We start from the raw sequence: 16,025 nt of genomic DNA, 5'->3' as shown, positions 1-16,025 counted from the left end.
CGGGGCCGCGGGGCACCGAGAGGGGGGCACCACTCTCCTTCCCGGGATGCCCCCTCGGGACACCGCCGCTGTGGTACCCCGCTCCCCCCGGGAGGCCGGTCCCGGGGTGATGGGGGCCTCAGCCCTGGCCGGATTTTGGGTAAGATCTGATTGGCCCGGGACGGGGACGGCCGCTGCTTGGCCACGCCCCTCGGGCTACTCCCCGTCCCGCCCCGCGGGGCCGGGGTCGCCCCGTCCGGTCCGCTCAGCTCCGCTCGGCTCCTCCCGCTCGGCTCCGTCGGGAGCTCCCGTGGCCGGTGCCGGGATGCGGGCGGTGGCGGCGGCGGTGCTGGCGGCCGTGCTGGCGGTAGGGGCAGCCCTGCCCCGCCCGGGGCTGCTCCCGCACGGCCCGGCCCGCGGCGATGCCCGGCTCCGGCCCGGAGACGACGAGAGCTCGCCGGGGCTGCTGCTCCGCCGCGCCCTCCGCCTCTACGGCCGCGCCGCCCGCCGCCTCTACGTGAGTCCCGCCCGGCCCCGGCCCCGCTCCCTGCTCCCTTCTCCTTCCCTGCCCTCCTTCCCCCCGGCCGCTCTTACTCCCTACCCCGCTTCCTTCTCTCCATCATCTCCCTCTGTCCCTCCATCTTCACTCCGTCCATCTCTCCACCCTCTGTCCCTCCCTCATTCCAGCCCTGTCTCTCTCCATCTTCCCACTTTGCTTCTCTCCATCCTTCTGTCCCACCATCCCTCCTTCCCTCTGGCTTTTCACCCCTCCATCCTTCCATCCTTCCTCCCACTCACCCCCTTCCTGCCCTGCTTTTACACCCCCTCCTCCTCCTCCTGCCCACCCGTGCCCCTCCATGCACACCTTCACTGTCCCACCGCACGTGTTTTCCCCATCCATCCATCCATCCATCCATCCATCCATCCATCCATCCATCCTTTCCCCCTTCCCGCGGTCTCCTGCCCGGTGTCTCTGGCTGCGGAGGAACAAGAGGGCTTTCTCCTCCGCAGCTGTTCCCCCGCCAGCAGCGGCTGCAGCTGGGACGGCCCCCGAGCCGCAGCTCCCTGGGGGACGGAGAAGCCCGAGGTCTTTGTTTTCTGCCCGGCCGGATGGGGCCACGCGGCCTCAGGGCTCTCAGCCCCCTGCCCCACTGCACCGAGGAGGGGGGGACGGGGCAAGGGGACCAGCAGTGGTGGCACCTCTGCAGCTCCTGAGCACCCTGCACCGCTCTCCCTGCAGGTGGGGACCAACGGGGTCATCTCCACCCAGGATTTCCCCAGGGAGACCCAGTACGTGGATGACGATTTCCCCACAGACTTTCCCGTCATCGCCCCCTTCCTGGCCGACCTGGACACCTCTGGGGACAGAGGGAACATCTACTATCGGCAGGATGACTCTCGGGACGTGCTGGACCAGGCTGTGGGATACATCCAGGCCGGGTTTCCCCGCTCTGCTGGCGCCTTTGTGCCCACCAATGCCTTCATTGCCACCTGGGAGGAGGTGGGCGCCTACCAGGAGCTCTCCCAGGACACTGGGCCCTCCACAAAGGTGAGGCCAAGGGGCTGAGCTTGGATGCCCATCCTACGTGTCACGGGAGGATGAGTTTCATGAGTTTCTCTTGTGTGATACCCAAAATGCTGGGTCTTTTCTTTCTGAGCAGCTGGATGGAGGCTCCATCCATCCATCCTTGGGTGAGCACCAGGAGGAACGTGGAGCTTTCCCCCTCTGATCAGAGCTGTGGCAGTGGTGGGGTTGTTGACCAGAAGAGGTTTAGAGGTTGCCTTCATGGCTGGAGGTGCTTGAACAAGGACATGGACTGACAGGACAAGGGAGAATGGCTTCACATTGCTTGGATCACATGTTAGGAATAAATTCTTGGCTGTGAGGGTGGTGAGGCCCTGGCACAGGGTGCCCAGAGAAACTGAGGCTGCCCCTGGATCCCTGGGAGTGTCCAAGGCCAGACTGTACACTGGGGCTTGGAGGTACCTGGGACAGTGGAAGGTGTCCCTGCCATGGCAGGGGGTGGAATGGGACGAGTTTTAAGATCCCCTCAACCCAAACCATTCCACGACTCTGACTCTTTTCAGACAAACCTTTCCAGTGCTGGTAGCTCTGGCTTTGCAGGGCAGAGGGTGGCTGGGGGCAGCTGGGGGAGGCCCTGGTTTAGGTCACCCATTGTGCTCCTGACCTTTACTGGTGGCTCGGGGCTGGCCCTTCCTTCTGCCCCTGTGCTGATTGCGCTGCTGGTGAGCAACCGGCTTTGGAATTTCCACCGTGGGCTGATTTTGTGCCTGGAAAACAAGCTCATAGGTGGTCTGCCAGCTCGGGGGGTGACCTGTGCTCTCCACCCACGGGGCTGATAAGGCTCCTGTGTGGGTGGACCTTCAGCGCTGCCTGTCCTGGGTCATGAGCTGTCACATCAGGCTGATGACGTGCTGAGGAGGTGACAGCGACGCTCCGCCAGCTGCACGGCCTCCAAGGAGCTGAAAAGGATGAGCTGCACGAGGAAAACTCTGGTGATGGACACCCAGAGCTGGGTGATGGGCTCTCCCCCAAAGCCCAGCAGCAGCCACCAGGTCCTCAAGGACCACCAGAAGCCATCCCCCCACTCCGGGGCCCTTTGGTGGCACGTTGCCGAGAGGGAAGCCAAGCAAGGCAAGAAGCTGAGGCTTGGAAGGAGACAAGGCACATATTTTCCTCTCATTTAAAAGTTGGGAAAACAGCTGAAGAGATGCCATTAGGGGCCTCACAGTGACCTCATGGCCATCGAAAACGCAGCCTTCTCTTCTTTTCCCCATTGTGGTTTTTTCCCCCTCTTGAGAATTTTGGATCAGGCTTTAAAATGAAACCGGTCTTGTTTGGAAACGAGGAGCTCCAGGGAAAGCTCCTGAAATGCGGCTTATGCCTGTGCTTTGCTGAGCTCCCCCTTCGCCAAAACTGCTAAAAATCTCCCCAAACACCATTTTTTTTTCCCCCTGACCAAATGTGGTGTTTATGGACACGCTGCCCTCCTGCTGCTCAAAACCAGGACTGACTCCAAAGCCTTTCCCCCTGCCCTGGAAAGACATGGCTAATCCCTTTTGAGCCCCAAAAGTAGAAAACTGGGTTGAGACGGGGAGCAGAGGATCCCCAGAGCCCCTCTTTGGGGGTCTTGCCTGGGTGGGAGGTCTGGCTGGGCCGTGTCCCCTCCAACTCCTTGGGACATGCTCCTGGTCCCTGCAGTGACATTTTCCCGGGCTGCAGAACGGCACAAGGCTGAGTCTGCTTCTGTAGGAGCAAAACTTGCCCTTTTGGGCTGGAATTTGCCCTTTGCAGCTCTTTGCTGGGGGCTTCCCCCCTCCTTCCCTTCGCACATCGATGTCACCCAGCGTGTCCCCCCTGGCCACCCACCCCAAGGCAGAATGAGTCCTGCAGCTGCTGCTGCGATTTGGCTGCGTGGGGGAGGAATCCAGCCCCGGGGGCAGGGGGGTTATTCCACCCCCCTCCAGCTTTTTGGCCGCCTTTTCGGGGTCTCTGAATGCCCGAGTGTGTGACAGGCACAACAAGGCTCTTTATATCCCGCGGGGCTGCCAGGAAATCCAGCGATGCTCCGGGGGCCCTGCACCCCAAAATCAGGGCTGGTGCTGTGGGGGTGGAGTGGGGGGAGCCCCCAGCCTCCCTCCCGCTGCTCCGGGGGTGAAGCTGGGAATTCAATCACTTTTCCTTCGCTCGGGCGCCGTTCCCTGCGTGCTGCTTCCAGCGGCTCGGTGGGAAGGAAGGGCTGCAGCTCCCTGCTTGGAGCAGGAGGAGCAGGAGCTGTGTGGGGTTGGTTTCTCGGCGTTTTTGGAGCGTGTGTGTTGTCTGTCGGGTGGCTGGGCAGGGCAGTGCTGGCTCCGGAGCCTCCCCGTCCGGGGGTTGTGGCCGCGGTGCCGCTGCCTGGCACGGCCCCAAGGCTCGCAGGGCTGGCAGGGCAGGCGGCCAGCCTGCCTATAGCGGGATGTATGGGAAGCCGGGAGCACAGGAATGTTTTTTCCGGAGGAAACCGAGCTAAAATTGTTCTCAGGGACGAGCGGGGGGGTGTGGGTTTTCCTCTGGTGCTGATGGGATGGAGCAGGGGGGTGTCAGTGGGAGGACAGGAGTGAGGGGCTCCTAGTGCAGAGGTTACATGGCCAGGGATGCTCCTGGGATACCCTTGCACTGAGGGAGTGGCCAGGCTGTGCCCTGGGCTCCTAGGAGGATGTTGAGCATCTTCCCAGGATGTGACACTCAGGGTTTGGCTGGGCATGAGCGGCCACAGCTCCTGCTCTTCCCCAGGAGATCTCTGCAGCCTGATCATGGAATGGTTGGGTTGGAAGGACCTTAAAGAACATCCAGTGCCACCCCTGCCATGGGCAGGGACACCTTCCACTACCCCAGGTGGCTCCAAGCCCTGTCCAACCTGGTCTTGGACACTTCCAGGGATCCAGGGGCAGCCACAGCTGCTCTGGGCACCCTGTGCCAGGGCCTCCCCACCCTCCCAGCCAGGAATTCTCAATTCCCAATCTCCCATCCATTCCGGCCCTCTGGCAGTGGGAGCCATTCCCTGGGTCCTGTCCCTCCATCCCTTGTCCCCAGTCCCTCTCCAGCTCTCCTGGAGCCCCTTCAGGCCCTGCAAGGGGCTCTGAGCTCTGCCTGGAGCCTTCTCCTCTCCAGGTGAGCACACCCAGCTCTCCCAGTCTGTCTCCATGGAGCTGCTCTCTGTTGGAGGGCCCTTTTGGGGTGGTTGCATGCCCTGTGGTGTGTGTGGGGCTGCCTCTCACATCCCTGCTCCCCTTCCTTCACTCCTCTGCTGTGCTCCTGCCCCTCCGTGCCATCCATCCATCCATCCATCCATCTGCTCTCCCTTTGGCAGCTCAACACCTTCCAGGCAGTCATAGCCTACAACGATGAGGACACCTACACCATCTTCCTCTACCCCGACGGTGGCCTCCAGTTCCTGGGGACGCGGCCCAAGGAGTCCTACAACGTCCAGCTGGAGCTGCCAGCCAGGGTGGGCTTCAGCTGGGGGGACAGCGATGACCCGAAGCGGGACGGGCTCTTCCACAGCCTGGCCAGCAGCGAGCAGGCTCTGAGGAACCTGGAGAGGTGAGTGGAACCTGGGAAGCTGTGAGTGTGGGCAGGGGGAGCAGGGTCACCTTCTCCCAGCCCTGGAGCCCTATACAGCCTGGAAATATTTGGGGAGTGACCTTGGGCTGCTGGGCTGCATCAGGAGCTCAGCCCCACATGCACAGGAGCTGTACCAGGGCCCTGGAGGGGTGGTGCCACCTTTTGGGGTGGCTTTCCCAGCCTGGCTGTGATGATGTTCGTGTGTGCTGTGTCCACAGGGAGAGCAACACGGGAATCCCTGGCGTGTGGGTTTTCCGCGTGGGCAGCACGGAGCACGTGGAGCCGGGGGGTGGCGAGGGAGCTGCTCCTGCTGTGCCTCAGAGCCCCCCTGAGCACCCCAACCCTGGCACTGCCGGCTACCCCCACCCCCTCTCCAGCCACACATCCATGGCCCAGCGTCCCAGCCACGGATCCCACAGCCCGGTGCTCCTGGGCTTTGTCCCCGGGAGGAGGGACACCCAGGAGCGGAGCCGCTGGCTGCAGCCCAGAGGGGACGGTGGCACCGGGCAGAGCTACTCTGCCAACCCCTCCTCGTACAGCTCCGGCCAGCACGGCGTGGGCGTGGAGGAGGACGTGCATTTCAACCCCGACGGTGAGCGGCCACAGGGGACAGTGACCCAGTGGGGACAGCGACCGAGTGGGGGTGGCTCCCTGGCTGGAAAGTTCACCCCGTCCCAAGCGGCCAAAGTTGCTGCCCTTGCAACTCCTCCTCTCAGCCCCATCCCGCTGCCAAGGGGCTGCTGGAGCCAGCCCTGCCCGCTGGGCTTGCCAAGGGAAAGGCGGGAAGCCTGGAGCATGGGATGGGGTGGGAAGCTCAGGGGACAGGTCCCAGAATTGGCCTTGCCACCCTCCCCGCCACCGAGCCAGCTGTGGAGCCGCTGTGGCACGTGCCCAGGGGAGCAGAGCCCCGTCCCCAGCCAGCTGTCTCCCAAAAATACCATCAGGAATTTGATCTCGTGCCCTCTGTCAGATCTGCCTGAAATCGGGCAACAGGTTCCAAGCCCTCCACCACCCCTCTGCATCCCGGGTGACTCTCTTGGGAACCGCCGCTGCCAGCTGGCTCATTTCCAGGAGGTGCTTTTGGGGCCAAGAAGGCAAAGCACCCACCCCCTGTGAAGGGCGGCTTTGTCATTGTGTCCCCAAGCGTTTCCCCTTTGTCCCCAGTGTTCACCTACAGCGCAGCCAGCAAGGAGACGTGTGCCCAGCACCACGGGCGCTGCTCCCCTCACGCCTTCTGCACCGACTACGCCGCCGGCTTCTGCTGCCACTGCCGGGCCACCTTCTACGGCAACGGGCGGCAGTGCCTGCCCGAAGGTACGCGGGGCGGGCGGCGGGGACGGGCAGCCCGTGCCTGGGTGGCCGCTGCCAGGGGTGCCCATCTCCCCACCCAGGGGCCGTGCATCGCCTCAACGGGAAGGTGAGCGGGAGCCTGAGGGTGGGACGGGCGTCCGTCCGCTTCCAGGACGTGGACCTGCACGCCTACATCGTGGGCAGCGATGGCAGAGCCTACACGGCCATCAGCGGGGTGCCCCAGCCCGCTGCCCGCGCCCTGCTGCCCCTGCTGCCCGTCGGGGGGCTCTTCGCGTGGCTCTTCGCCCTGGAGGAGCCTGGCTCTGAGAACGGCTTCAGCATCACCGGTGAGCGGGGATTTGGGAGGTGCCATCGCTCCCAGGGGTGCGGCTGCTTGGGGTGGGTGATCAGGGGTTCAGGGCAGCTCTGGGGTTTCTCCAATCCCTCTCTCAGCTGGCGCTCACCTCTCGCTGTGACCCCATCATGGGAAGGACGCTTTGGGGTTGTCCCTGCAAATGGTGACCGTTTCCTTTTCCTGCCCAGGCGCTGAATTCACCCAGAGCCTGGAGGTGACGTTTTACCCCGGTGGGGAGACAGTTCAGGTCACTCAGACGGCCGAGGGCCTGGGGCCGGACAATTATTTAAGCCTCAGGACACACATCCAGGGTGAGGTGCCATTCCTGCCAGAGAACGTCACCGTCCACATCACTCCCTACGAGGAACTCTACTCCTACTCCAGCTCAGGTAAGACCTGTGCTCACCTGCCTTCAGTTTCTCACACACCACCCCCGAATGCCTGAGAGCATCCCAGCCACATCGATGCTGACACCGTTTCTCCCACATCCCACGGCGTTCTCCGTGCCATCCGGCAGCCGTGACATCCTCAGGCCAGCGGGAATACGTGGTGGCCGCGGGCACCGCCAACCAGACCTTGTCCTACCGCCTGCGCCAGAACATCACCTTCTCGGGGTGCCCGCACTCGCGGCTGCCGGCGCGGCAGCGGCTCTCGGTGGCGCGCGCCTTCGCCCTCTTCGACAGCCACGAGCACGTCCTGCGCTACGCCCTGGCCGCCCGCATCGGCCCGGCACGAGGTGAGCGCCAGCACCCACCCCCGGGTGCCAATCCGTGTGCCAGTCCAGGGTGCCAGCCCCTGGGGGGGTGCCGCCGTCTCCCAAAGCTGCTGTGCGCTGGCTTTTCCAAAAATCAGCCAAAAAGGAGGGGTTTTCTGAGCAGTTTGAGCTGCAGCGCTGCTGGCGTGGTGGGGGTGGCACGGCCGTGGTTCCCTGCACGGGACAGCGGTGCTGCAGCACAGTGGTGATGCCTGCATCGGGTGTAAGTGGGGATGGTCGCTCCCTGTGACTCCCACATCTTTTATTCCCCCCAACATCCCTGTGTGCCTGCAGACAATGCTGAGAATCCCGGGGTGAGCCCGTGCCACGATGGCTCCCACGCGTGTGAGGCACCGGCGCGCTGCCAGCCCGGCGTGGGCACAGAGTACACGTGCGAGTGTGCAGCTGGCTACCACCCAGATGGACGGGGCTGCCGAGGTCAGCGGGGCGTGGGGGGAGCTGCTGGATCTGTGCCCCATCAGGCACCAAGGTGGTCACTGGTATTTGGGATGTCACAGCACCCACAGAGCTTCCCCAAGCACAGGCATGTCATGGGGGAAACTGAGGCAGGGTGCTGGAGGTCCCTGGGGAAGCGCTCCAGGAGCAGACAAAAAAGAGGAGGGTAAAAAAGGACAGGAAAAAAGCAAAACCAATGGAAAAATAATTCCCCCGTTTCATGAATCCAGCCAGCTTCGTTGCTGCTTTCCTGTCACTCCGAACTTCACATTGCAAATTTACCTTCCAATTTTAGAGTCCCTTTCCATAAGAAGCTGCCCAGTGCCAGTGAGCGGCACTGCATAGTGATGCTGGCGAGGAATTCAAGGATCCTGCCTTTCAATAAGGAACAGGTTTCCTTCTCCTAAAATCCCAGGTTAAGTGACCAATCTGATCACTTAATTTAAGGAGAAGGAAACCAAGTTTTAAATCACAAATAGCTGAGAATATTGGTGTGCCTTGAACGAATGCTTCTTTGTCAAAACTATACACCCAAAGCGATCTTGTTCTTTTTTCCCTTCTATTTTGAGCTGATTAGAAAGTTAATTCTGTAGTTTATTAAGTTCAGTGACAGATATGGGATGGGCAGCGTGGGGCAGGATATTCCCTGTCAGACCACGAGCAGCCAGACCCTGAAAACGGGGGTGTCCCACCACCATTGGGGTGCCCGGTGTCTCCTCCTTTCCCCAGATGTGGACGAGTGTGCCGAAGGCCTGAGCCAGTGCGGGCCCTTCACCGTATGCCTGAACGTGCCGGGCAGTTACCGCTGCGAGTGCCGCGGCGGCTACCGGCCGGCGGGGGACGGGCAGGCGTGTGTGCGTAAGTGCTGACCCCAACTGGGGTGTCCCCGACTCCCGCGCCCCATGGACGTGCCCTGACCAGCCCTCCCCTGTCCCCACAGCGCTGGCACCGGCGAGTGACCCCTGCGAGGACGGGCGGCACCCCTGCGCTCCGGGGGACCGGGCGCGGTGCCTGTCCCGTGGTGACGGCCGCGCCACCTGCGAGTGCCTCCCCGGCTACACCGGCGATGGCATCCACTGCTCCGGTAAGGTGGGCACGGGAGGGACCCCGCACCACAGCTGTCCGGGTGTCCCTGTCCCAGCTGATCCCATCTTCCCCCTGCACAGACGTGGATGAGTGTGCCGAAAGCCCGTGTCACCCGGCCGCCATCTGCTACAACATCCCGGGCTCCTTCTCCTGCCGCTGCCGGCCCGGCTACGCGGGCGACGGCTTCCAGTGCACGTACGGTGAGGTGCCCGCTCAGCCCCGTGCCCTCTGCGCCTGGCACAGCTTCCTCAGCCTCACTCTCCTCTTTTCTGGCTTTCCAGCGGCGGAAGGGAACCCGCAGCGCCTCACGCCCTGCCAGCACGAGCGGATGTACCCGCGCGAGGTGCCACCCCTGGGTGACAGCCACGTGCCCCAGTGCGACGAGCAGGGCCGGTACCGGCCCCTGCAGTGCCACGGCAGCTCCGGGCACTGCTGGTGCGTGGACGCCGCGGGGCAGGAGATCGCCGGCACCCGGACGGCGCCAGGCACCATCCCCCCACGCTGCGGGAGCCCAGGTCAGTGACACTCTCCGGGGTGAAGGGAGCAGGGTTGGCTCCTTGGGCATCTGGCTGGTGTCCCAATGGCTTCCCACTTCGGCCCGGCTGCCAGCAGCGTGGGGACAGTGGGGCCGCAGCGAGTGGAGGGGACCCATAAACTAAAGAGCCATAAATTAAAACTTGAGAAGTTTCACCTCAGCATGAGGAAGAATTTCCTAATGCTGAGGGTGGCAGAGCCCTGGAAAAGCTGCCCAGGGAGAGTATGGAGTCTCCCTCTCTGGAGATATTCCAAACCCACCTGGACACATTGCTGTGTCACCTCCTCCAGGTGACCCTGCCTTGGCAGGGAGGTTGGACTGGAGGATCTCCAGAGGTCCCTTCGAACCCTAAGGATTCTGTGACTCGGTGACCCTCTGTCCAAGCACCCTCCTGGGGCTTCCCTGAGGGCAGGGTGCTGTCAAGGGGGTGCATTGAGGGGCTCCTGGGTGTTTAGGGTGCCCTGACCCATGGGGTTACAGTGGCTGTGGCCATTGGGCCACCTCCTGTGTCAACTTATGATGGAGGGAGCAGCTGTGGGGTGTCGAGGGGGCTGGAGTGGGGCAGGCCTGGCCCCTGCCCGAAACCAAGGGGTGCTGGCAGACAGGGGAGAAGTGGTGCCAAGGTGCCAAGTGGCTCCAGGGGAGCCGGTGGCACCCCCTGAGCCCGGGGTGGGGACGTTTTCCGCCGGCAGAGTCCATCCAGCAGCTGACGCCCTGCGAGCACGCGCGGATGTACCCGCGCGAGGTGCCACCGGGGCCGTCACCCGTGGGCGACGGGCACGTGCCCCAGTGCGACGAGCAGGGCCGGTACCGGCCCCTGCAGTGCCACAGCAGCTCCGGGCACTGCTGGTGCGTGGACGCCGCCGGACAGGAGATCGCCGGCACCCGGACGGCACCGGGCACCACCCCCCCACGCTGCGGGAGCCCAGGTCAGTGCCCGGGGAGCACGGCCAGCAGGGAGAGGGGGACACAGGGCTCCGCAAAGCCCTGAGTACCCCGAATGGGGTGGTGACTGTCACCCTCCCGTGCCAGAGCCCACGGAGCGGCCCCCCAGCATGTGCGAGCGCTGGCGGCAGAGTTTGCTGGAGCACTACGGGGGCAGCCCCCGCGGGGACCAGTACGTGCCACAGTGTGACCCCAGCGGGGACTTCACCCCGCTGCAGTGCCACGGGGACAGCGGCTACTGCTGGTGCGTGGAGCAGAGCGGCAGGGAGATCCCGGGGACGCGCTCCGAGCCCGGCACCACCCCGCCCTGTAAGAGCCCAGCGCCCCAAAGTGACCATGGCCGCCGACGGCGCGGGCACCGCGCCCCGCTGCGGGCGCGGAGCCGAGGGGACGACGCGACCTGAGCCGCGTCTGTCCCCTCCGACACGCCAGGTCTGCCCAGTGTCGCCCCGCCCAGCGTCCGGCCCGAGCCCCGGCCCGATGTGTCCCCACCGGCCACGGGGACGTTTCTGCTCTATGCCCAGGGCCAGCAGATTGGCTACCTGCCGCTGAACGGCACCCGGCTGCACAAGGAGGCCGCCAAGACCCTGCTCTCCCTGCATGTACGGTACCCTTGGGGTGGGGATGGGGTGCAGGAGCACCGAGGGAGTTTGGGACAGGCTGGTGCTGTCCCTTGGTGTTTTCACCTCTCTCTGAAGCACTTGTCAGGGCGTGAGGGGGTCACCTCTCGAGGGTTGATGCTGGTATCTGGGGACATTGGCTGTGCTGGCTGCCTTGGTGGCACTTTGGAGAAGTGATGATGGCTTCCCAATGGTGGAGGGCAGGGTTAGGCGGGATATTGGGATGAAGTTATTGACTGGGGGGTGGGGAGGCCCTGGCACAGGTTGCCCAGAGAAGCTGTGCCTGCCCCATCCCTGGAAGTGTCCAAGACTTGGTTGGAGCAGCGTGGGATAGTGGAAAGCATCCCTGCCCATAGGAGGGGTGGAGCTGAATGATCTTTAAGGTCCCTTCCAACCCAAACCAGTCTGGGATTGTATGGATTCTATTTTTACCTCCCTCCAGCCATCCCCAGCAGAGAGACAGGTCCCAGACCTGGGACTGCTCATGAAGGGAAGGAGTTCAGGTGCTCCGAGAGCTCTCCAGGATTGGTCTCAGCCCAGATTTCCAGCTGCAGGGCTGGCCTTTTTTCCTTCCCTGGACTCCCCTTGGAGCGTGGCCATGCGCCGCTCCAGCCAGGCCAGACCAAGGCAGAGGAACGCTGAAATCTGGGCCAGGACCCTCCCTGCACCCTGGGGAAGTGAAGGACCTTGCCAAGTATTCCCTCTCCCCATCCTGAAGGTCATTCCCCGGGCTGGCTTTGCTCTTGGAGCACCCTCTCCTTCAGGCAAAGGGTTCAAATCCATCTGGATGTGGGCGTGAGCCTGCACCAGCTGGCCTAAAATCCTCTGCTGAGGGATTCAGCCTGGGGGGTGCAGTGGGAGCAGAGCAGAGTTTTGCTGGGGAAATGGGATCTGAGTGTCATTCCCCACTTGCAGCGTGTCCCAGGCAGCTCTCGGTGCCAGCTGATGGGTTGAGGTTTCTCCCTGAGCCTCCTGGCTGGATCTCAGCCCATGTCCCTCTCCCCACCCTGGCAGGGCTCCATCGTGGTGGGGATCGACTACGACTGCCGGGAGAGGATGATCTACTGGACCGACGTGGCCGGCCGGACCATCAGCCGGGCGGGCCTGGAGCCAGGCTCCGAGCCAGAGACCATCATCAGCTCAGGTGTGCTCCCATCCCCAGTGTCACCTGCCCAAAGCCACACCTGCTCTTCCCAGCGCAGCTCCGGGCTCCTCCCATGGATGCCTACAGAAAAACAGAGGCCGGACAAAATTAAGAGAATAAAAATGGTTATATTTATTGAAGGCACATTTTGGGCAGGCAAAGCCCACCCAGGGGCTACACCCAAAAATGGACAACAGGTTATGCATTTTCACACTTTTATAATTTTGGTCCATTTGCATATTGGGGGTTAATCTTTCAATTACGGCTTCAGGCAATGCAGTCATTTACCTGAAGTTTGCTCGCTCCCCAACTCACTTTTGTTCACATCTCTCGGGGCCTGAGGCAGTGAGGTGTCCTTGATTGCCAGGCCTGGAGAGGAATTGTGCCTGCCCAAAATGGGGAAGCAGCAGCTCACACTGTAGTTCAGTTATGCGCTAAAGAATTGCAGGATTACAAATACATGGAATATATAAAAGTTAAAGCCTTAAGGCATCACCATCCCTCACCTTTGGGCTGGGGATGCCTGAGGGATCCCGGAGCAGCATTTCCCCACCGTGAGCGTGGCCATCTCCCAGCAGGCCTGATCAGCCCCGAGGGCCTGGCCGTGGACCACCTGCGCCGGGCCATGTTTTGGACGGACAGTGGCCTGGACAGGATCGAGCGGGCCCGGCTGGACGGCTCCGAGCGCCGCGTGCTCTTCGACACCGAGCTCGTCAACCCCCGCGCCATCGCCGTGGACCCCGTCCGAGGGTGAGCCGCTGAAACCCCGCGGGCATTTTGGGTTTGGGCTTTGCAAGGTGCAGAACTCGGCCGTGCCAGGGCCCCGTCCTGAACCCTGCACGTCCTCTAGGAGGGATTGGCTCCGCTCCCCAGCCCCTCTTCTTATTGAATAATTTGAGATTTGGCTCAAAGTGCTGTTTCAGTATCAGGACGTAGATTATTTTGAAAAGCTGTGCCTCCAGGGTGCTGTTGGGATACAAAATGTGCTGCTCCTCAGACTCGCCCTCGTCGAGGAGCTGCTGCCTGCAGGAGTTTGGGTCATAAACATCTCTAATATTGCTCTGCTTTGCTCGGAGAGGTTTTTTCCTAATCAAATAAAGATGGTTTAGGCACTGATAAGGGAAAAACCAGTCCTTGCTCCTGGCAAGAAGCAGGATAATCTCCCACCACTCCTTACTGCTGTGTGCCCTGTTTGTGCATTATTTCCCAAGCAACCTTTACTGGACGGATTGGAATCGTGAAGCTCCCAAGATCGAAACTTCCACTGTCAATGGAGCCAACAGGAGGGTTCTGGTGCACACAGACATTGGTTTGCCCAATGGCCTGACTTTTGACCCCTTCTCCAAGCTGCTGTGCTGGGCAGACGCAGGTAATGCCCCCAAGGATGGATCAGAGAAGGTCACACTGAGCCTCGAGGGAAAATCCTGGATGTCTTCAGCCCAGTGCTACCTGTGGGCTCCAGTGCTGGGCCAGCCGAGGTTTAGATTGGATTTTAGGAAATACTTCCTCATGGAAAATGTTGTTGCTCAGGGCAGTGGTGGAGTCCTTGGCCCTGGAGAGATTTAAAAGCCATGTGGATGTGGCATGTGGGGACATGGAGCACTGGTGGCCTTGACAGTGGCTGGACTTGGTCTTAGGGAGTTTTTCCAACCCTGAATTTTATGATTCTACGTCTTTAGGCTGAAAGGCCGTTTCAAAATGTAATAAATCAGGAAAAGGTTCTTCCCCCAGAGGGTGCTGGGCACTGCCCAGGCTCCCCAGGGAATGGGCACAGCCCCAAGGCTGCCAGAGCTCCAGGAGCTGCCAGGGATGCCCAGGGTGGGATTGTTGGGGTGTCCTGTGATCCTTGTGAGTCTGTGAAATACAGAGAACATATTTGGTGTGGCATTTCCAGTGGGATGAGGAATATTTTGTGTTTGAACAGGCACCAAGCACCTGGAATGCACATTCCCAGACGGCACCGGCCGGCGCGTCATCCAGAGCAACCTCAACTACCCCTTCAGCATCGTCAGCTACGCCAACCACTTCTACCACACGGACTGGAGACGGTGAGCAGGGAAAAACCCAACCCCTACATGCCTGGGAATGCTCAGCTCCCCTCCCTGAGAGGAATCCCAGCCTGCTCCCAAATCCTGGATCCTCCCCAGAGCTCTCCTGGGTCTCTGAGCATGGCTTCAGCAACACCTGCTTGTAAATCTCAGCACAGAGGAGTTGTTTAGACACAAGCCCCGCTCCCTGGGAGGGACAGAAACAGTGGGTTGGTTTTTTTTTTTTTTTACTGAAACTTGGCTCAAGTCTCTGGATGTAGATGAGGTCCAAGGAAAGATCCTGTCCTCAGGCGTTCCCTTTGCCTCGGCAGCAGGAACTCGCCTCTCTTCCCACTCCAGCTGGAAGCTCTCACAGCTCCCATCCAATCTTAGGTTACAACAAACACTTAAGGGCTTGCCACGCTTGGAGGAGACTCTCAGGGAGATAATCTCTCCTTGGAAGGCTCTTTTCTGTGGCTGCATCACCACAGAGAAATGCACTGACTGAGCTGGAGGAGGATTTTGCAGGGCAAATTTATTTCCACTTGTCCTGCAGGTGTTCAGACCAAGCCTGCCATCTGCCTGTTCTTAAACACACATAAGTAGGGGAAAACCCCCCAGTTTCATAGCTGAATAAAACACTTCTTCCCCGTTTTTCACCAGGGATGGGGTGATAGCTGTAAATAAAGAAACAGGCTCCTTCACTGATGAGTATCTCCCAGAGCAGCGATCCCACCTCTATGGAATCACAGCAGTTTATCCCTACTGCCCTGGAGGTAAAAACCCACCCAAACCCCATCCCCTCCTGAGTTCTGCTGGCTGCTGGGTGCCTGACACACTAAAAAAAAAAAAAAACCTCCATTTCTCCCCACAGCCAGGAAATAGTAACTCCATTTTCAAGGAAACAAGGATCTTTGCACCCAGAGGAATTTCACACCCAGAGAACTGTCACTGCATACGAGGGGGGAGAAGTCCCTCACTAAGGCCGATGACTGATTTCCTGCAAAAGATTTTCAAGTATTTTTTATAGTTATACCTCAAGACTTTACTACTGTATTTTTTTACCAAGTGGAAAATGTTGAGATATCACCAAAAAAAAAGTTCCTGGGAAGCTCAAGCCATGACTCAAACTCTCAAATGCAAGGAGACTTAAAATGTAGCTTTTTTGTTTTCTTTTACTCCAATGTTTTATTTTATTGGAAGAAGAATGGATTCATTTTTCATAGTTTTGACAATCTGACCAAGAGGTCCCTTTATCCAAAAATAAGAATTAAGTGCCTATGGGAAGATGTGGATGCAGTAAATTGCTGGGTCTAAATAACAAACAGCCCTGAAGACAGAGACTGTGTGTGCTCCAAAATCCTGCAGAACAGGGATGGGATGTGGCAAAGGCATTGAAGATTTTCCAGAGGATGATTCTGTGTTTTCACCACTGCCTCCATGCATGTCTTTTAGTATTTATATTAGAAGAATATGCTAGAATTGATCTGTTCATGCTTGTTGGGTCTTCCAAGTGCCTTCCTAGACCTACCCAGTGTAGACCAATACATGTTCAGAAATACCAGTTACGTTGTAATGCTTCACTTTTTCTAGGTTACTTCAATAATTGAATAAAAAAGGTTGGTTTAAGTTTCCCTTTGGATTCAGTTTTTCACCATTTCAGTTCTAGGGGAATATTTCAGCGTGGGGAAGCAGCAAGGAAGCCAGCA

General features: G+C 60.2%; 1 protein-coding gene across 2 annotated transcripts; it reads left to right on the top strand.

The window, feature by feature from the left end:
* Positions 1–280: 280 nt before the first annotated feature.
* NID2 (nidogen 2) lies at positions 281–15,948 on the top strand. Of its 2 annotated transcripts, none has more exons than XM_068194876.1 (22): positions 281–496; positions 1,220–1,528; positions 4,851–5,083; positions 5,323–5,696; positions 6,269–6,418; positions 6,496–6,741; positions 6,938–7,138; positions 7,267–7,485; positions 7,798–7,941; positions 8,689–8,817; positions 8,900–9,043; positions 9,126–9,245; positions 9,327–9,560; positions 10,273–10,509; positions 10,613–10,834; positions 10,958–11,127; positions 12,160–12,289; positions 12,868–13,039; positions 13,501–13,658; positions 14,214–14,337; positions 14,980–15,092; positions 15,191–15,948. In XM_068194876.1, the coding sequence occupies exons 1-22, from the start codon at positions 305–307 to the stop codon at positions 15,199–15,201; spliced, it is 4,032 nt and encodes a 1,343-aa protein (XP_068050977.1). In that variant the 5' UTR covers positions 281–304; the 3' UTR covers positions 15,202–15,948. The 2 variants fall into 2 exon arrangements, with proteins under 2 accessions (XP_068050977.1, XP_068050976.1); XM_068194875.1 differs by having other exon boundaries at positions 12,865–13,039.
* Positions 15,949–16,025: the final 77 nt, after the last annotated feature.

This window comes from Anomalospiza imberbis, chromosome 6 (genome assembly GCF_031753505.1).
Source record: "Anomalospiza imberbis isolate Cuckoo-Finch-1a 21T00152 chromosome 6, ASM3175350v1, whole genome shotgun sequence".
Lineage (NCBI taxonomy): Eukaryota > Metazoa > Chordata > Aves > Passeriformes > Viduidae > Anomalospiza > Anomalospiza imberbis.
The sequence above is the reverse complement of the archived record's forward strand: the minus strand, read 5'-3'. Positions and strand labels throughout refer to the sequence as shown.